Genomic DNA, 22,522 nt, shown 5'->3' with positions numbered 1-22,522 from the left:
TCCTGCAAACATATTTATCTTCTAAAAGATGCTGTTGCAAATCCATCCATTTTCTAACTGCTTCATGCATTTCAGGGTCTCAGCAGAGCTGGGATCTATCCCAGAAAGCAACAGGTGCAAAGTGAGATACATCCTGGGCAGGACGCTGGTCAATTGCAGGGCACACACACACTCACGCTGTATGCTCTACCAGTACGTCTTTGGGATGTGGGAGTAAACCAAAGTAACCAGGGGAAACCCATGTAAACAAGGGGAAAACAAACAAATGTCAGGCAGATAGCACCCCAGCTCTGGAGTTGAACCCAGTGCCCCAAAACTGTGAAGCAGCATGCTAACCACTGCACCACTGTTACCATAAGCCTGTAGTTTCTATTCTACAGAAGGAAAGAAATAACTTTTTTTTTTCTGAAACTGAAAACATGAAAAGTGTGTGTCATATTTGGTAAAGAAAGGTTAAAATAAAGCTGATGAAAACAGAAAAACAGAACTGAAACGGCATTGTAGAGACTGGGAAGGGAAGTACATGTGTGTGAGTACAGTATGTGCTTTTCAGTCCGATTAAAACACAATGTCACCATTCTAATCAAAAGAAATGGTTATCTCACTAGCTGAACACAGTAACGTGATTAGTGTCATCAAAGATTTGAGAAGCTTGTCATTTGGGCTCATTCTTTGAAGATGGTGCAACAAGAACCAGAAATTATTTTCTTTCTTGTGGGTTTTCCATTTATGACAAAGAACTTTCTAACAGTTTTCTGTCTTGTGAACATGAAGTTTGATGTGTAGAACCAATTGTCTATCATCGGTTTAAGAGAAGGACAGAATATGGTTCTACAAACAACATCCGTATTTCTATATAACTTCACAACCCTTAGCTTCAAGTACAGTACATGATATTACTTTAATACTGTCATTTTATTTAGATCATTTTATCATTATTAGGTTCATACACAATAATTTCTCTGGCGAATGATAAAAACAAAGCATCTTAAAGTTTTTTTGCTTGTGTCTTTCCCCATAAAGGCAACATACTGTAATTACAATTAGCAGTCATTTAAAAAGATGCATAACAAGATTTGCCAAGATGACAACTGGGAAGAGATAGGGAGCAAAATTAATTTGGTGGCCAGTTTTTATCATGTTCATCTGGTAATGGAATTGTAACAGTTATTCTGTTGATCATTAAGGTATTACACATTGAGGTCCTATAGAATGGCAATATGCAATCTTCAAATATTAAATACTTATGAGGTTAGGTTACTGTTAGGATTAGTTTTAGTGTTCAAATAGTGTTCTCAATTACCAAATATCAATTTAACATTTATTTTTAAAACTTAAGAGTCATTAAATGCACAAATACTGTGAAGCAAACTTTGATGTAAACTTTCCCTGTGTAACTCTTTTACAACTTGAGAGTTTTAATTTCCAACCTACAACCAACAGCATTTATACATTGTTGTCAGCTTTTATAAATAGGAACATCCTCAAGTCTTCCTGTCACATTTAAAACCTTTTTTATCTTTTACAACCACACTGGACAAAAATCTTTATTACAGAACTCACTCAGTGTAGCAGTCTAGGTGACCAACAAATCCCACTAAAGCACCTAACAACTCTCCAGGTCATTACTTCTCTCAGCCGATGGACAGCAACTTACTAAATAAGGGATTCAAAGAAAAAGTTGAAAGAAGAAAGATGGACTCACCCAGAGGTAGCCTTGGGGCAGGGAGGTGCTGGCCGCTGAGAAGCCCAGCAGAGCGCACTGGACTGGGTTGTGAAGAGCAGCTTCCAGCTAAAAATGGAAGAGAAACAAACCATTGACCTGGCATTAATTTGAATGTGAAACTAATCTGAATTAATGTGTGAGTGTGAAAGCTGCTCTGATGTGATCTGAGCAAGCTGGCGACTCGGGTAGCTAGAAAATGAAAAAAGGAGAAGCCTAGCATTCCCCCCTTAATCAAAAGCCTTGCGAATGTAGCTGGGATCACCAGATCAACTCTAGATTTAGCCTGTGGTGGTCCGGGTTCAGATCTCTTCTCAAGCACAGCTAGAGTTGGTCTGGTTTTGGAGCAGCTCTAAAAGTTAAAAGACAGTACCTACAGATCCATCACCAAGTCTGTCAGGAAGATGTTTGCACTGAAAATCGGGAAATATACAGGTCAAGGGACTGAGCTAACCTTCTTTTCACAAAGGGCCATGTGCACAGAGCTTTTCCTCCAGGCTCAGACAGACATATTTGTTTCAAAAAAGGGCAGAAAAAGGCTCCTAGTGACACACATCCCAGAAGGCACAATTAAATCGCCAACTGGGAGAATCAAGAAAACATTAAACAACTTGTTCCAACTTCATATAAATGCAATTAATTCATTTATTGTTCTTGTTTAAGACGGTGGTAGATAGGGGACAGATGGTGAGAAATGGCTCTAACTGCACCATATCCTGGAGGAGGCTAGCTAATTGAAATCCCCTCACAGCTTCAGACTGAGCTCAGGATCTGGGATCAAAAGGCATGCCTAGATAATCAGAGAAACCAATCACATTAAGGACAGAAGGCTTTACACAAAGACTGCTGTATCTGTTGCTTTTGCCTAGCCCATGTGCCAGATCTTTCTACAAATCAGAAAGATGGCAGACAGTCTGCTGACCAACAAGATGAGTGTGGTGGACCCAGTGGCCTTCCTCTCACTCTGACAAGGACAGAACCAAACACCTTCCTCACCCCACTGACTGGCTGGAAACCCGCCCAAGTGAAGGCAGTGTGACAGCTGACCGGCTGGTGGAGGCAGCATGGTGTTTGGTGATGAGGAAGGAAGGGAGGGTGTTGTGGTAGACAGACGGTAAATTTAATTGCTCAGCAGGGGGCAACAGCCTTCTGCCCTTTAATGCTGCTCCCAAGTAAACGGAGTATAAATCAGAAACAATTAATTGCTGCACCCCCCCACCTCCACCCCCTTAAGACCTATACACAAACACAAGCATACAAATACCAGCCAGATGATGACTTCATCCCATCTGTCCAGCCCGAGTCTCACTCCCCCACCCTCGCCCCTGCCACGAGTTTTATATTTATTTAAATTTATGGAGCAGATGCACTGACTGTTCTGCCTCTCTATCTCTCTCTTTTTTAGTTTTTCTTTATCCACCCTCCACCTCTAACAACAACAGCAATTTCTAATTGGTAATTAAACGGCAGCCATAAACGGACGCGTATGGAGGTCTTGAAGGTTTGTAGGAAAGGCAGGATAATGGATCGCTTGGCTCTCGGCCTAATTATGAGGAGGAGATGTCTTATTTTTTCACACACAAAAAAAGAAAAAGACAGTTTACTCCTCTGATTCAATGGCTGGTCCCTCTGCTTCGAAGGCAGTCCAGAACATACTGTAGGTACCAACCCACTGTGCAGGTGACATCTATAGTGGACTGTGACCCAAACAATTTACCTTCACCAAAGCATCACTGCTTTAATCATCCGTAATATTGACAGATTTGGATTTCATCTTTTTGATGGGCATAATGCAATACGAAATACTGAACAGCTTTTCTCCATAGTGCATAGACAGATGTACTGGGAGTTAGCTTGTGAAAACAACTGAAGAATATGACCCTAACATTAGCCCCTACTTTCCACACATACTTAGATGTTATGAAAGACCTTGAATAGCACTTTAATCTAGTGCCGTTTTGAGTAGGAGTATTCTTTCAATCTCATTTAACACAGCAATTTTGATTACTACCTGGCAGTAATATTACATTTTCCTACTGCTGAGACGCAGGGAAAAAAGGCATTTACAATGTCTTTGCAGGTTTAGTTTGAAATCATACTTATTTGCTCTCACCTGCAAATTGTTTTCTTGAATGAGAAAGCAGCCATATACAATACATCCTTAAATCGCAAACTGTGTTGTCAAAACTAATCTGAAAGTATTTTTTTTTTATTTGGCAATTGGTAATCATTTCACTGTATAGGTATTTTTTAACAGCTGCCAGTTTTAACCAATCCTAGATGTAAGACTTAAAACCAAGGAGACGGTTTTAGTTGTGTTGCAATGTAAGTGAAATATCTTACGTATGGTACTATTGTACTACTGTACAGAAAGAATAAATTATGTCAAAACCCCTCAGATGGGAAAAGGACAAATAAAAAAGAGTTTGTATGAAGAGGCAGGTAAATTAACTAAAAACTGAAAAGTAAATTTCTCAACACTGTCAAATAGGAAACTTACTGTATCTCTACCTTTCTATGACAGTTCAACCTGGGTGGGCTGAGCTGTTGACATCCTCCAGGCCACTAGGTGGCGATGAATATATCTGTGGGGCTGCTACAGATGGGTACACAGCAGAAGGCACCCTGATCAATGCACAGTGCACAGTGCACAGTTGGCAAAGCAAGGGAACCATATGTATCAAACAGTGACAAAAGCCATTCGATGACTGGATACATGTACTTTTTCATATAGCTAGATAGCTTCAAACTCACCAGTTCTCTTGTTACAATGTTGAACTGTCAGCATAGTTCTGGATATATTTATACAGAAGCAGTGAAATGGTTTTGAATTTTGCAGACCTGTTGGTGTTCATTCACTCTGTGATTCAATCTTTTTAATTATTCATTTTATTCCTGAATGTACTTCAGAAATGATTCATAAAATGTTCGTTTTAATTACAGTTATTACTAGATAATACTTTAATCTTTATTTTAGAGTTCCATTCATAAAAATGCACAAGCAAGTAACAATTAATCTGTTTTCAATAAATGAATAACGGTACAAGAGCCATAATTATGCATTAAGCAAGAATTTGTGGGCAATTATATTTTGAATTTCAAGATGACGTTTTCCATAATGGATAAACTTTTATCTTGTGCTTTAAAGTACCAAGACAAAGACCTAGTCAGCAATTGTCCTTTAATAATAATAGGATCTTTTCATTTTGTCTTACATGTTTGATGATTCATTAATTTGTTCTGTTCAGTATGTGCAGAGAAGTAAAATGTATTTTCTCCTCTTTTACATTATGGCACACCAGTTAATCTGTACTCAGGGCATTCAAACTTTTGCAACCCAGATACTACAAAACAGCATTTTCACCACTTCATTCTTTGAAGTAATCACCATTCAAATAATCGCCATGTGCCACCAACTTGCACTTCAAACTAGCAATTCCCTGATCACTGGACTCTTCAGTGGTATCATTACATAGTTACAAAGTTGTGTTGTAGTGTAGATGAAATCTTCACTCCCAAATGTTGGTCTGACTAACTTTGGTCTTGATAATTGCCACAATCCCATACAGTACAGCACTAGAACACCACATATCAATACCCCTGCTATTTTTCATGGGCAGGGTGGCAAGCCATTATACGCTTGATTACTGTGACTTATTTGAAAGTAATCAATTAGCAGTAGCCCTTAATCTTTCAATAATCTTTGCACTGGGGAATGTCTTCAAAGCTGAAGATTTTGGGGTCTTCTACTGAATTGATTCAGAGTCCAAGTGTCCTCATCAGCAACCAAACAAGATGCAAACTTCTCTTAAGTGTTGTTAAAGAGCTCCAGCTTTCATCTGGCAGAAATTGTTGGGCAAATCAAGTGCTTCCATGGGCTATATCAAATTCTTCTGCAAATTCTGTTAATTCAGTGATCAAATGTGTTCATACTTTCAGAAGGAACTTCAGGACTGGTCAGCTGTGATGGTCACCTGTTCTGAGATCATCTTTGATCAATTCTTGGTTGCACTGGCTATTCCTATCATCTAGAAAATAGTAATTACAGTATATTCTTATAATTTCAATTACATTAGAAAGAAATGGAAACAGTTAATGTGATGGTACAATATTTACAACTCCATATGAACCATCTTCTCTAACATAATTAAACTGCTTCCACGTTACTCACCTAGTCAACATATCAGCACTGATGAAATATTACATTTCAAATCTTTAATAAAAAAAGAGATTAAGGAACTGAATCTGTAGCTTGTCCTTGGCGTGAGAGTAGCTGAAGGCAGATAAGTTGCAAGATTGAGTTATCCTTTCATTTTCTCTCTCTCAGACTGACTGTCACTTTATTGATTAATTTGGCGGAGTGTCACTTAATTTAAAGAAAATATCAAACAAACCAGCATAATAATACATAGACACTGGGATTAAGTGGCAAGAACTGGCGGCAGAATCAATCTTTCTGTCAGCTCAAAGCTAACTAGGCGAGGTAGCCTTACAACCATTAACACACAGCCGGATGCAGACAGACCACTGTTTCAAGACTGACAATCACAGGAAAGCCCCAGTTTGACTCTTTGAAAATGCTTAGATGTACAAAAAAACAATGCAGCCAAAAAAGGCTCAAAACGTATTATTAAATGGCATTCACAAAATGCTATCTACTCCAATGTACTAGCATTGACATAGTACATCAGAATAAATTTGAGCACTAACACTAAGCCTTCACCTAAACCAAAAATAACAGTGCATATACAGTATGCTTGGATGTAGCTTATAAAGTACAAAGAATCTCTTCTCTAAGGCTCCTGAGTGGCTCAAACAATAAAAACCTCAACTACGACTTTATCAGTTTAGCCTTAAGGTCAAGACAGCACTGGTCTGAAACTGGGTTATGTCATTAGTAGAGTGCCAGTGGGAGTCCCAAGGCAGCCATGCACAATTAGCTGAATTAGCCAGGGCTTTGTTAGTTTACTGCACAGCAATGACCCCAGTGGCTTGCTAGGCACCTCGATCTTTGCAGCATTGTCAATGAGAGCTGTGTCTGTCCTTCACCTGATGTCCATGCAGTAACCCAGCTGTTTTGTGCTATTGGGGGGCAGGGGCGATGTGGAGTGATGATCCTGACACGGCATGCTTGTGAGTCTGTATACATCTCCACATCTTTCCCAGATATCTAGGTCACAGGTCTAATTAACAATTGGTCATTCTAAAATCAATGTGCACAAAAGGAAAAACACAGGGATCCTACATTTATAAAAAAAAACAGTAGGTACATAAAACCAATATCATTACATTTCATGGAGTGTTTGCCTCAAAGTGGATTTTTAAAAAGCCATACCAGAAGGACTTGCTGATCTACGCACTGTGCTGTTCCATAAGTAGCTGATTTGTATTTTTATCCTCACATCACACTCAATTGTCCCCAAGCTCTTCTCAAAAGGGCTTCAGTCACATTGCTATACCATGCCACAGTGCGGGCCACCTCTGAGGTTCAGAAAGGCAGACCTGCAGAGTCGACCCACACTGTGAAACAGTCTCATGCGTTGCAGGAAGAGGCACTTTGCTCAGTCATCAATCAGAATAGCCTGTACTGATGCACTGTGTTCTCCACAGTTTAGTTTTAGTTTACAGAAAGCTGCCTCAGTTCATTAAAACATAATTGACTATTTTTTTTACCAGTCTCTGCTTTTCAGAAATGGGACTACCAAAAGTTAAGAAATTGAAATCTCATAACAACTAGCCTTACTGTAGTAAAGTAACAGACTTTGGATTGTAACTTCCAGGCATTTCAGACATTTCTACTTCAAAGGCAGGTGTCAGTTTTTCAGCTGATGAGAAGCACAAGTGTTTATTGTGGTACAGTCTCTGGTTGGGTTAAATACTGGAGGCTCTGAGGAGAAGAAGGAGCCATGAAAAACGGAGAGATAAAGTAATGCTTTGTATTCTGAGTCACACAAGGATTAGCAGGACATAACACAGGGTGGATTAGTTAATGGGAATTCAATAATGGCAGAGGGGAGATGTGTAAAAACTCTGGGCCGATTGAAACAGGACTGTAACACCAATCAAAATTAGTGGCTTTTATTTTATCTGAAAACACTTCAATGTGAGGGCTGAGTAATGGTCGTTACTAGAAATGGTGTGGGTCATTTCACTTCACTTTTTCTGTAGCCTTAACAGCTCAAGTTAACACCCCCAAGCAACACTCAAAGGAAAGCTTCCAATCTCAAACTTCAGAAACAATATTAGCAACATACTGAATAAAGGTTATTTGACATGGGGCCCCTGACAGGACATATAAATGCCTATGGATTAGGAAAGGTTTTTCCAATTCACAATTGCTCAACCAGATCAGGGTTCTGAAAATTGGCAATTCAAATCCCAGGTGAGACACTGCTGTTCCACCCTTGAGCAAGGTACAGTACAAAACTACCCAGTATTATACAGTAAATGGCTGCAAATGTAAGTTGCTTTGGATAAAAGTGCCAGAAAAAAAAAATGCAGGACGATTTTCCAAATAGAATGGTTTCTAATTAACGATTAGTTTCCAAAGGAATAGTGGGCTTGTGCGTGAAGATAACATTTACTGTACTTATGGTTTTGTGAGAATCCCAACCCAAATCCAAGGGTCACAACCATCACTCCCATGTCTAGGACCAGCACTGTGCATTTCAGAGAAAGCTGTCGTTGTGTGCATACAAATACATCTGAGCCCTACAAAGCTTCAGCAAATATCAGCCACTATTGTCATTGGAGACAAACATTAAATCAAAGGCTGGTTTGTTTTTTTAGTGTGAAAGAACTAGATTCTAGAATCCATGTACTATAACTCATTTTCCTTTTGTCAATGTACATACTATACTGTATATTCACTCCCCTGTGGCCCTGTACTGGAAAAAGATGGTCAGAAAATGGATGGATATATTGTATATATCTGTGCCATGATGTTCACTACATAATCTCACAGGCAGTTTCAGACTGTTTTGTGTTACCATTCCAGCACATGAATGCAGCTCTCAACTGCGTGGAATCTTAGCACTGCTGCTGTAGTCGATGCATGAAGTAAAAACAACACGTGTGCCATTGGCCAGGAGTGTTGGGAGAGCAAATTTGTAGGAGGCCCGGAAGGCACTTGTCCAGATCCAACAGTGACAGAAGGAAGCCAGCTATCCTGGATAAAGAAAATATCCCTCTACCTCTGGATAGGTCTTCTGATACAGACCACTGCACCACGCCTGGCAATAACTGCAACATTCTCTAGATCAGATGACAGAAATAAGAATGAGAACACAATCTGTGTCTAAACCATAAGTCGATGGCAGTTTCTAGGTGACCAAAGTAGATCAATAGAACCTGGGACCAGATGCACGCTTACTGTACATTCTTTTTTTTTGCTGCTCTTATAGAATAGAATATTTCCATTTGTGGCTCATATCTGGTGTTGGAAAAGCGTTGTTTCAAAATACTGCAGACGATGACAAACCACCCACGCTAAAAGGATTTCAAAAGAGGAAAGTGATGCATTTTGTCCTGATCGATATGCTCTAAAGTTTAAATCCTGTCTCCTGAATGCTATTCTCTCAAAACAACACTTTCCAGTTTCAGCACTCTAAAGCTGTGTGCCATTGAAAAAACATGTTGTTACCTGCTGTATGTAGGAAGGACAGAGCACAGAGCAGGGGATGAGTCTTTGGACTCATAACTGACAGGTTGTGGGTTCGAGTGACTGCTGCAGGGACTGATAGTGTCCTTTGAGTGAGGTACTGTACCCTGGTTGCTCCAGTCCACCCAGCTATAGAACTATAGAACCAATGTGCCATGCAGATAGAGGAGGCTCAAACACTTAATTTAGTTTCTGCTACAGAAACATGGATGTGCTCTGGCCTCATAAGTACAGAACATGTGTTCTGCTGTGGCCATATTTTGTTAAGGGAAGGGTCAAGGCTCAGACAAAGATATGCTTTTTATTGATAGTGCAGCTCACAGGCAGTCTTAATTGTGCCTTTGCAAATGTGATGTTTTGGTAAATTTAAGTTGTCATCTCGAAGTCGCTTTAGCAGAAGTAGAGAGACTGAAAAGCCTGACAGAGTACAGAAAAGGCTGACAGAAGGCATTCTGTATAATAAGCATGAGAAACACTAGGAAAAGCCAACAAAGTAAAGCAACTGGCTAATGATATCAATAGGAGAAAAAGAACACAAGTAGTCAGTTTTTTTATTAAATTACTGTGAGAACTGAGGTGGTGTTCTCAAACTCTGTGTGTCCAACACCCTGCCCCCCAGTAATTTGTACTGGAAAGGTATCAGAAAGGATCCAGTGTAGTTCAGGCTCCTACATGCAGCATGCTGGGTTCCAGACATTATACAGGCAAGCTTCAAGATAAGCTCGTCCCAGACATAACACAAGCTAACAGGATGACACATACTGTATGCTGCTGCTTTCATCAGATAACCCTCTGTTGTACGATGCTTTTCCATTCCAACTAGATGAGCTGCCCATATACTGTATTTAAGAGATCTAGCACTGCTCTTCCAAATCTAAAGCACCCTAACGTAGGGAGTTTTACAATCAGAAATCACAGGCTACATCAGCTATGTCTTGTTACTCTTCATCTCCTTACTGAAGAATCTCTCCATTCTACTAACCCCAGTACACAACGACCACGGTTCCCTGTAATTAGCATATAACTGCAGATGACCACATAATCAGGCTGTGGCTTTGGTGCTCTGACACCTTTGCCATCTGAAAGCAAAGGATACAGTGCCCCCTAGTGTGATGCAGTGGAAACAGCTAGATAGGCATTGCAGCCACTATGAATGAGACGCTGATTAAAACATAAAAGGCTAATTTTATTTAGTTAAAAAGCAATCCTAAATTAATGTTATGGAATGCTCGAAAGGTTAAGGAATTCAGGGAACTGAAAATGGAGTACTGTTCAAAAAAGCCTCAATTGTCTTGAGACACTGTATTAACAGCTGTGGAAAGGGGTCCCTGAAGCATGAGTACAATTATAATACAAAATGCATCCTATAAATGCATCTTAAACCTATTTTACTACATCTTGTTTTAAGATAATACAAAGCATTTGGTTGAGGTTACTGCCAATAAAGGAGGTTCCATTAGTTACTAAATATAAGGGTTCACATATTTTTTCCATCAATGACCTTGATTGTTTAAACCATTTGTTCATTAAAGATATGACAATGTAAAATGTTGTGTGTGTTGTTTGTTCAATAAGACTGTCTTTATTATTATGATGTCGATGAAGATTTTAGGAGCCATTCATGCAGAAATTCCAAAGGGTTCACAAACGTTTTCTCACAACTGTACAGTATATAAACATAGATATAATTGGTGTTTTGCACTGAAACCTAACTTTTGTATGATGAATGGATGAAAAAAATGAGTATAACTGGGTTGTATTTATGCATCTATAGAAATAATACATTTCTATACTTCTGAAAACATATTAACAACAGTAAGACTTACTTCTTAATAGTTTACAGTATGTGATAGTTTTCTTAGTTTATATGAGAGCTACTGCTAGCCATCCTCCAGTATCTTATTTTTTATATTTGTTTTTTATTACCATTTAATATTTTCCAATATTATAATTTACATAATACACAAAAAGTTATATAACAGGAAATATACACAAAATAGATCCCCCTTCACCACTTCATGACCCACCCCCAAAAAGGCAGAGTTTAACTACATAATAATACATAATCAATACATCTGTAAATATGTATTCATATTTACATTTATGCATTATTTTATATGTATATTTCTTGGAATGAGAATATCCTTTATTACTGAATGACAATGACAACTGTAAACTTCACCAGAAAAAGCATGCATCTGTGGCAGATATTAATGGGACAGATGAAAATTCACAGGAAGACTGAAAACTCTTTATATATTCAATTTAAATGAGAGAAAATCAGTTTTTACAATGGCACATTGCATGAGGAGAGGTTAATTTGGAGTGCTTGCAAATGCTCCTACACTATTACTGTCAGGCTGTTTCTTCTTTTCTGGAATTTGTTCTGATTGAGTGTGGGACCTGAGGTGCTGTAAAAATTCTACAATTGTAAAAATAAAGTTCATTCTGCACAAGTCTGTATACTCTACACAGTATATTTTTATGCTGAAATTAAGATTCAAAAGCAAACATCAGCCATGAACTGTGATGTGTGTAAAGTTTACAGAAAAAACAGAACTATGGAGGAAATTATAGGAAATCCTACAGGATTATGGTATCCTAAAAATAAAATAAATCAAAGCCCCAAAAGATAATCTATTGAAGGTATAAAGTAATCATTAAGTCAGGGGTTTTAGTGGGCCTCTTACATGTTTTAGTGGGCCTTGATGACACACAGACAAACTTGACTGCACTAAAATAACTGATACTTCAAGCTTAGACACAAAGACGCATGAAATCCAGGTCATATCTCAAGACAGCCAGCTGTGTAATCCTCAGCACTGCAGGAGAAAGCTCTCACAGCTGGGGCCTGACTTGTTCTGCAGGGAGACACCTCATCTTAGAACACCTCAGCTCACCTTGTAAAGAGTTCTCGACTTAATCAGAAAGTTTGACTGAAAAGACAGAGGGAATAGTGTAGGCTAATATCTCACTGATGCCCCTAACAGTACGACTGCAATGCGTCAAAGAGAATTTACAACAGGTAATATTGAAATTCTAGCATAAAACCGCACTGTTTATTCAAAAACACACTATAATTATTATTTATGCAATTGTTGGTAGCTGTAAAATTGAAGTCAATCTGTTCTCAGTAGTGAAGCTTATTCAACAGAGATCAATAATTTTATATTATCTGTTATTGTTGTCTCTCTTCATTTTTATTTACTAGACAATGGGCTTTTCGAGATGAATAGAATCTCAAAGTTTCTTTCAAATATTTATATTACAACAGGGCATAAATAATATGCTGGGCACGTTAACATTTTATTTTGTCATGTCTTTCTAAATCTCTATTTATCCAGCATCCTGCTGTTTGAATTGACTTGACATCTTCCCAAGGGAGTGTATGTTCAGAAGCCTACAGAAGAGGTGTGTAATTCATGGTTGTGATTATGAAAGAATCTAAAATATATATGCTCCTCTATGTTGCAATGTCTTACTTTATATAACCCAGGGCGCAAATTATGGCTTCATCAGAACAAGATCTGAATTCAAACAAACCTCACTAATCATAAATGAGATACATGACACCATCAGAGGTCTCTTGTTTCTGATCATAATCTTCAACCACAAGCTTCAACCACATGACTGGGTAGCTTGATCCATTCTCCCACAAGCTTCCGAGTAAAGGTCCCCATTCTCAGTTTCAAATATCATTCCCAGTAGCGTCCATTGTTGATTGTGAAGGCTCAACTAATACCGGTGACTACTGGGCTTGTAATTGCCAACTGATTGATTGGTATGTTTTGGTTTAATGCATGCCTCTGTTAACACATTGTTTTCTTAAATATGAGGGTTTGTCAAGCTGATGAAAATTAGATGGAGTCTTTATGTCTGTACGCTTGACTCACTCTCAGGCAAGTTTTACTCCTGCCCTAAATTCACAAATCCATTCACAGGTCTTGCAGTTAGATGAAATCATGGAGACAGCAGAAGACAAACGGTCAATCTGTCCTTTTGTTCTGGACAAGCTGAGAGCTTAGACTAGCCTGACAGGTTGATACTGATGAGTAGTAAGTTAGATCAGATCGACACATTTCCAACATCGTTTATTTTCATTTCCAGTGCTTGTTCTCTCACCCCATTTGGTCTCCAGGCTGTGTCTGTTTGTTCAGTAAATCATTTTTACACTGATGCTCCTTGACAATCACCAAAATGCAGCTCGCACTCAGAGAGGGAAAGAATAAACATCCAGGGCTTTCAGAATTTACATATATCTACATCTATACCATCTAAATTAATTATTAAAGACCTCAGAGATGGAAGGGGGGCATTATGGTGTTAACAATTAATAAAGTCTAAGTAAACATGCAGAAATGTGGCAGGAGGAATACTACAAGATTTTCAAATGGACACAAGCACTTTAGCTCCCTGCTGAATACTGTTGGAGGGCAAAAAGGGAAAGCAGCCCCCCACCAACAGCATGGAAAATTTCTATGTGAAGCTTTTAATCCAGGCAGCAGCATCTGCCTCACAAAAAATAACATGAAGAGGATATGTGTTTCTTCAGAGTGACTTCCAAATCACAGAGACAGCTGTTTAAGAGATTTAAGTCATTAAACTGCGAATCAAGATATGTTAGGAACATCACATACCGTATAGCTGATGGAATATAGAAACAAGCCTGAAAATGGACCACATAATGCTTTAGGTTATCATGGTATTGATGCTATGATCACATATTTGGTACCCAGACTACAGACAGAGGTTAAGTTGTCTCAGAGTAAGCCCTGTTTACTTTGTTCAAGAAGAATTCTGCCAAACGGGCAAGTGACAAATTTCTCCAGACAGTCATGCTCAATGCATATATGCAGTATGCTGAATATCTCTGATCATCCAGTTAGTACTACGGTAACCACATACAGTAACACATACTAAGTGTGATACACAGGTACAAACTAAATGCACCATTCAAATGACTGAATATAATTTGATTCTATTTATTCAATGCATGGATTACAATCAGACTGCTAATAGTCTAGACTAGAAGGTCTATATCTATCAGTTTGTCAAATGATATCCTGTTCTACCAATATTGCCAAAAGATGGTCATGGCAGAATTATGGATTCCAAAATTTCTCCAATAAGCGGATCTTCCATCCCATTCCAGTGTGTGACACCACTAATAGAAATATTTAACATTTCCTCCTCTAGAGTGTTCATCTCCTGTCTTTTTCCAAAAAACAGAAGCACTTCTATAGCAGAGATACATTACAGAAGTAAGAAGAGATAAAGTCAGAAAATAAAGACAAGCTGTACAAAGATGTCTAAAGCAGTTATCCTATCACTAACACAGCCAAACCCTCTGATACTGTATTACATTCTTGCCTTGGGGAGCTTCATAATCTCTGATGTGTTTTATCGGCTAAAGTTAACTGACAAAAATATTCCTGGTAAATCATTATATACAGTCCTGCAGAGAATATATTACAGAGATGACAGAAGCCTGTAAATGCATTATTGATTAAAAAGTGCACAGTAATGACCTTGGACAATGCAGTGATTTTTAGACTAATTGAGTGTATTAATGAAAATAGAACAGCTGAACTGGGAAACAGCCTGTGACACCAAAGCTTATCCAAAAGCTTAATACCATCCACATTCTTTTAGTTAGTACGGCTCCCTCTGCCCTCGGCAGTACAGCAGCCTGAACCTCTGGAAAGGGCTGTGGTGCCTACGATGAGCTAACATATGTTCATCTTGAAAGTGGACATGTTCAGGGAATCTACAGTCCACTGGGCAGTTTCGGGGTTCATAGCTGCAAGTCGAGACAGCTTCAGGGTTCATAGCTGCAAGTCGAGACATGAAAATGCACAACTGGAACTGGGTGGGGATAGGAAAAACAATCGATCAAGCCTGTCATTTTTCACATGCCGCTACAGAACACAGCGATGCTCCTACAGCAGACTGACCACTTCCCTGCTGACATCACTGGATCCTTGCAAGTGCCTTCGAAGTCACAGGAGTCACGGTTTTACCAGAGAGCCAAAAGAGCCCTGGCTGCCTTATTCCCACTCTGTTACTGGCAGTGCTGAGCCAATGGTGCACCAACACATGGTCAGCTTAATCCCATAACCAGGGTCTGAACCTGCAAACTCTAGATCATAAAGCTCAGCCTGCCCCCTTAAGCGAGAGCCATTACCAGTTCTCACTTACAGCTCTGGTTTTTAACCGGCTTTCTCACCTTCAGGGTTTAATAATCTAAATCACTCAAAAATGATTATTTCATGCATCCAAATAAAGAATACGACCTAATCTTGTAGCCCTTGTGATTCACGGTCGTGTTACTTGTGTATTTACAGGGTGAAATCAATATGAAAAACAGCACAAACTGATATTTTCAATACTGATATTTTAATAGTATATGTCCCTAGGTTATAGGTGTAGTTTTAGCTCAACTCAGAAAGTAAAACACTCCTTGTCTTGGGTGGGGGGGGGGGGGGGCTTCAACACTTTGTTTTTCAAAGCGTGAATCATTCCGCATTCTTTGTGATCCACGCTGTGATCCAGCACCAATGTGAAGAATGATTTGTATCATTCTGGTTAAATATCTGTTTATCTTCCAAGGGCTCCCTGCAGTTTATTTTTTTCCCACTAAAAAAAAGAACAGAATTTCTTCTTTGAGTCTGAGTCCAGAAAATCCCATCAGAAGCTGACAAACTGAGCCTTAAGGGGTTTGGGGGTGGGGGCTGGTACAATTGCACTGATCTGAGGACTCTGATAATCTTTATCTATAAAGGATAACAAGTGCACCCACCAGCTACTGTCATTCCAGAACCTAGCATGCAGAATAGCAGGTAAAGACCCTTGGGTAAAATGGGGATGTTATTCATTCTATGCTCATTTAAAACTTCCTTTCTTCGGTTTTGCGGTTTTCGTTCAGTTGCCTCTAGCTGCGTCACTTTTTCATCTAATTCTTAGAACAACTCATTTGCCGAGTGGTTTCTCCCGAGTACAAAGAATGGGATTCTGGGGAGCATGGCAGCAAAGCAGCTCGGATTTCTACAGCTAGCTGTACAAGGTACGGCGGCAAGGGACTGTGTCTGGCAGCAGCTGCGGATCAGAGTTAAATACCTCCTATCCTTGTGTTACTTTCGCACAATCTGTAAATTGTATTGTAAATTGCAATTGTGTAATTTATTGTATCCTAATGTTAATCTAATCCCTATAAATTCCTGTCCTTCTACTCTTCTATCCCTCTTAACGAGCTCGCAGACAAAGCACTTCATTGCAGACAACACCGTTGTATGCTGTACTGTTCGTGCTTTGATTAATAAACCTTGATTGATTGATTGATTGAAGTCTGTAATTGTGTTGGTAGTTTTGCAATGACCTCTCTAGTGATAGAGACATGTGACTCTCTGCATGGCCCAGCCAAGCCTCCAACAGACCAGGTCCAATAGACCTTTTTCAGCAGATAGGGGGCTGTTGGTATTAAGTTTGACAAATGAAACAGAAAGGAAATACACTCAGGAGCTAGCCTTTTGTTGTATACAGACAACACAACACAGGAAAACCTCCATTGTACCCCAAGCCTTGACATAAAACTATGGGCAGCAATGAAGCATTTTTTATCTATTGGACTGCATAAATTAACCCAATGTGGAAACATTGATTTGTGCTATGATATCTTTCAGTCATAAGGTAATAGCATAATCACTTTATAGTGCTCATCGCTTGAGGTTACTGTAATTTGGTACCCAGATACATATAATACACAGCTGAGTGTTTGTAAACCAAATTACCCCAGGAAAAGCATGTTCATTATATCAGTTTCCAGACATAACATTGATTTTATTCCTCTTAACTTAACACAAAAAACCTTTCAGACTGTCTCACACCTAATCTCCCTGTTGTGATTCTTAAATGGCAGCCCATCTTAAATAGCTCCATCGACTGTTTCCATTAGGTACCGTCTTCACCAGCACACAGGCTGCATGTCTCCTTGTAATGGAATTCTGTTTGTAGAGCATTTTGCTGCTGTTGATAGGCTGTATATCTCTGCTGTGGTCACTACAGTTTGAGTTCCCTTTCAAAATAAGTTTGGTAACTTCTTTAAACACTTCTTATCATAGCTAGCAGACATCAGCTTTCATATGTACACTTAAATAAAAGCATCACTTGCTCTGTCAGTGGTGTTCAAGTCTATGCTGAGTTTGGTAGTGATGGCTGATCTGTGATGGCCTGTGGTTTCAGCCATATTTGCTTAAATTCAGCCAATCTGGAGCATGCATACAGCACAGTTAGGTTCAGCTAGTTTGCAGAATGTTGCAGACAGCCTGGTGAGATAAAACATGTTTCTGACATCAAAAACAATTGTGAGTTCCAGCTGGGGGGCACTGGTGTACACTTCACACAGTGACACACATTGGTACAATTTTTCAGGGCAGCATCAAAAACCTTTGATTATTTTAAGAATTATTTGATTATTTTCTGGTGTTTCTTTTAAGGAGCAGCTGGAATCAAAAGCAAAATGACATCTATCCATCTATCCATCAATATTTAAAAGCTTCTTTCAATTCAGGGTCAAGGGGGAGCCTATCCCAGCAAGCAATGGGTGCAAGGCAGGGTGCACCCTGGACAGGTCAACAGTCCTTTGCAGAAACAAACAGAAACACAAACTCACACCAGGAGCAATATACCCACCACTATGTTTTGGGACTGTGAGAGAATACTACAGCAGCTGGAGGAAACCCACGCAAACACAGGGAGAACATACAAACTCCACACAGATAGTACCTACAGTAGATAACCCTAACCACTGCACCACCGTGTAGCTAGCAACATACCCATTTTATCATAATATGGGTCTATTTGGACAGGTTATTGTTCATACCATTTTTTATGAGATGTAGTGTTAATACTCCTTGACACTGACTTCATTCTTTATTCTTAGAAAAAATGGCACTTATCACACTAAGGAAACAGATTTGTGAATTTCCAATTGAACCTCAAAAACATTACATAAAGAGAGGCAGGATAGGAATGACTTTTCTTACCTTCATTTCCTGAGCTTTCGAGGGGAAAACCGGCACACGACAGGCAAGCAGCGGACACCAAAATCGGGCCTTGGTCTTCCCATCATCCTCTGCACAGAACCAGCCCGGCATGTTTTCTTCCCCTGGAGAGAAGCAGTGAGATTGAAATTTCCTGCCCTGTACACTTCTCAGCCATGTTCAGTAGTACTGGCATTCGAATCCAGCTGTGAATCAATCAGTTTACTTTGCTGCTGTATTTGTAGTGATGTTTATTCCTTGTTTTCAGCTTGAAAATATTATCTTATGGACCACCTCACCACATGTGATAGAATATATCCACCCTCAAGGGCATGCTGTGGAAAACCACACACTATACAGTATATATAACTCTTTTTTCATGGATAATCCTTTTTGGTCCAAACATAAATAAATATACTGTAGGTGTCATTCTCAATATCATAACTCCTCCTCAGTACGTTAAAGACAAGTTCAATTGTACAACCAATTGCTGTCCTATTCCTTGCACAAAACTATGCCTTGCCCCTTTCTGCCATTAAATAAGGAAAAAAACTAAAAAAGACATTTTGCAAATCTGTAATTCTGAATTGCTCCAGGTTGTTCTATTCAATATCCATAACTGAATTGTGTTACTTGGCACAAAGGATTGACTGTCTGGAAATTTGGAAATCAGCATCACAGGCTAGAAGCTACCTGGCACATCTCATATCAACCACCTCCATAAGAATAAAACACTTTGTGGGTGGCAACTCTAAACAGCTTTAGTACCGTCTTAAAGGTGATCATGCAGGGTCATATTTCAATCAATCAATCGATCAAAGTTTATTTAGCAAATGCTAAAAATACAGCATGCACAACAATACAGCATGCAGCAGTAGTTGTTTCTACAAGCTTATTGGGGGGGGGTTACAAATCACACAATTAAGGTTACAAAATAAGATTACATATTATATATTTATATTTAACTCCCTGGTACAAGCAAATTCCTAGGGGATTTGAGTAGATGGGGGAGGCACTGAAATGATGGGGATATACAGGAAAATGATGAAGTAGTCTGGCACAGGCTGAGTACAGAGGAAACTAGAACCTCAAAACAGCGGGGCTCAGCCAAGTATGAAAAACATCCAGCCAGCAGGCCACAGAAATTAACCTAAATGTAACTGTTAGCAGCTTTTCAATTTTGCCCCATGAAGCAACAAAAACAGGGGATTCATTTGCTAAGTACAACGCAAATAGTTATTTCCTTCAGCTCTGCAATTACTATGCGTGACCCACTATAATGCAATTTTCTGTTCAAATACCTTGTTTAAAGATTTCATCCAGCGTTGTGCCTACATTAATGTCCAGTAGAATGAAAACATTACTGTTTGATCTTTTGCAAAAAAAAAAACTAAATGAGCCTTTTCATTTCGAATAAGTAAGCTTTTTTGTCAAGATACAGGTGCCATTCATTTCCACTGAGGTTTTGCTGTGAGTGAGTGGATCGAAGGTGGGAGAAAGACTGAAGGGTGATTAATCTGCTGCCCATCTCTAATATTCCAGATAGTTTTTATTTAATGAGCAGAGAACACTGATGAAGAATGTCATGTTAGAGATGGTACCGTACCTCTTTGTCAAAAAGCACTTAATGATAACATGCACTTTAAATGCATTGAACAGTCTAAAGAAAAACACTTTTCTCTCACTTTAATGCATCACTGATAAAGTATATCCAGGGCTTGCAAATCAAAGACAATCTGCATTCCCAATAACCTCACACCTCAAAATATAATTGAATGTCTGCATTCCTTCATTTTTCTAAAGCTTTCAAACTCCCAATTTAGATATCAGGTTTATCCCACTTGTTTCACTGCTAGTCTGCCACTGCTGTTTGGCACTTACATACTGCACTTATCAGAGATAAAACACAAGGTGAATAATGGCAAGCTTGAGTATACCACTAATTCAGAAATACTTTAGCTCTTTTCAAACACTGGACAGAGTTTTGCCAGGCATTCTGTGTCATCGCAAAGATGAATTTAGAGCGGCTTTCATTAGGGAAGTAAAAGCCTGCGCAAGTTGTTTCTTTTTGGTAAAATTATTTTCTTGTACTTCCACACGGCAAGGAATACTGTTGGAGGCACTGGTAACGACCTTAAAGTCCATGGTTTCCACTGTGAGCAGGCAAACGCATTGATGCTTGATTCTTTGGTGTTTTATTCTTCAGAGGAGATGTTGAAATGCAGTCGAGTCCTAATGAGGAGTAAGGATCCAGATTTACGGATCTCCATTACTGTCCAGTGATGCCGTAGAGCAGCAATGGCCAACTGAGGTTTCCCACGATGCTCTAGTTTTGGTTAGATTTGCCGTCTCACAGCACTAGGGCCCCAGGTTCAATTCCAGGTGCTGTCTGTGTGGAGTTTATATGTTCTCCCCTTGATTACATGGGTTTCCTCCAGGTGCTCCAGTGTCTTCCACAGTCAAAAGATTTACTGGTACGTTGATGAGCTTCTGGGAAAATGGGCCCTGGTGTGTCAGTGTCTGTATCCTGCAATCGACTGGTTTCCCATCCAGGGTGAATCCTGCCTTGTGCCTCTTGCTTGCCTGGATGGGGACTGGCAGCCCCGCGATCCTGGATTGGATGAAGTGGTCAGAAAACAGATGGACAGAAGAATTCATAGCGCCAGTTTTATTCAGTAGCTTAGCTACCCATGCCTGGCAGAAAACACTTCGGAAAACAAACCAGTTAACGTTGGTGCAACAATGACATAATGGTGCACTGGCTCGGGAAAAATTAGATGCTTTTATTTCTCGTGTACTGCAATTGTCACTACCAGCAGTAATTTTGGTTCATGCTGAACAAATACCTTTAACTATTTTCAAGCTAACACTTCTTCATTTAATGTATTGTACTGTGTATTAATATTGTCTGGGTTTTTTATGTTTTTTAATAAAGTGCCTTAAAACTGCCAAACCCATTCATTATTAACACTTATGAATCATTCTTTTCATTCTGTGAATTAAATACTCTACATAGTGTGTTTGGCTATATATAATGCTCTATCAGTAAAATACATTTAAAACATTCCCATACCTATTTCATTTCTTATTATGAGACCTCAGCAGCAATATACATAATTTTCCCATCCTAAAGCTCTTATATTGTTAGGCAGCATACTGAGACTGGAATAATACACTGAAACTCTTCACAAAAACAAGAAAATTAATATATATATATCAAGTGTCTTCCTGAGTTCAGCTTGGTATGTGCCTGACAGCACTTAGTTTTTTTTTGTTAGTTTTCTTAAAAACAAAAACCCTGCAGACAAGTCTGATGAAGCGTTCACAATTTTTCTGTTGTTATTAGTGCAGAAACATAAAAAAGACTAATATGCTGATAGGGCTCTCTGAACCTCTTGCCTTTGCAAAACTGCTGACACCCCCCAAGCCTGCAGCCCTTAATTATGGGAGACGTGCTCAGCTAGGGCTCACGAGCAGTGTAAGGGATTCGATTACAGCATCACCATCGAACTGCTCAACAGCCGCAGGCTTGTCTGGTATTCTTTTCACCTCATCGCTCATTTCCCAAATTCCACTTAATTATTTGATTAGTTAGAGCAATTTAATTAAGTTTTTTTTTTTTTTACAGGTCTCAGGCCTGTTGCGGTTGCAGTCCTGTTACACAGCTTCTCTGTCTGAATTCAGGGTACATTTAAATCACCTGGGGAACGTGGCCCAAGGAATATCTGCCCGGTTTAGGAAATGCCAACCCAACCTGCTTCCAAAGCGTTTGGCTCCAGTGCAAAATTGGATCCTTTCCTCTCTCGCACATTAGTCAAATCCCCAAATTATGTTTGAGGGATAACCGTTCGTTTCATTTTGTCTTCAGCTGTATTTCGGATAATGGATAGCATTCCATGATAGCACTGTTTCAGAAAAGTACTTCACATCTAAATGTGAAGTCACTTATTAAGTCATTTAATGTGAAGTCACTTATTGTGCTCTCATAATAAGTGAAGTCGCTTATTAAGTCACTAATTAAGTTCCTTTTAAGCCTTCGTGTTACCAGAGGGTAGCCTGAATTTGTCAGATCTCAGAACCTGAGCAAGGCTGGGCCTGGAC

The 22,522-nt window shown here is 39.2% G+C and overlaps 1 protein-coding gene across 6 annotated transcripts in view; it reads right to left on the bottom strand.

Annotated features, from left to right (window-relative positions):
- LOC148817499 (rho guanine nucleotide exchange factor 10-like protein) overlaps window positions 1-22,522 on the bottom strand; it is a 136,793-nt gene that overhangs the window by 30,891 nt on the left and 83,380 nt on the right. For all 6 annotated transcript variants that reach the window (XM_088937853.1, XM_088937852.1, XM_088937854.1 and 3 more), the window contains 2 exons: window positions 18,425-18,546; window positions 1,706-1,792 (listed from right to left, as the gene is read on the bottom strand). In XM_088937853.1, coding sequence (XP_088793979.1) covers window positions 1,706-1,792; window positions 18,425-18,546 — 209 coding nt within the window. The remainder of the gene's footprint in view (window positions 1-1,705; window positions 1,793-18,424; window positions 18,547-22,522) is intronic.

Source organism: Atractosteus spatula, chromosome 20, assembly GCF_055471065.1.
Source record: "Atractosteus spatula isolate fAtrSpa1 chromosome 20, fAtrSpa1.hap1, whole genome shotgun sequence".
Taxonomy (NCBI): Eukaryota; Metazoa; Chordata; class Actinopteri; order Semionotiformes; family Lepisosteidae; genus Atractosteus; species Atractosteus spatula.
This window is presented reverse-complemented; position numbering and strand designations above follow the sequence as displayed.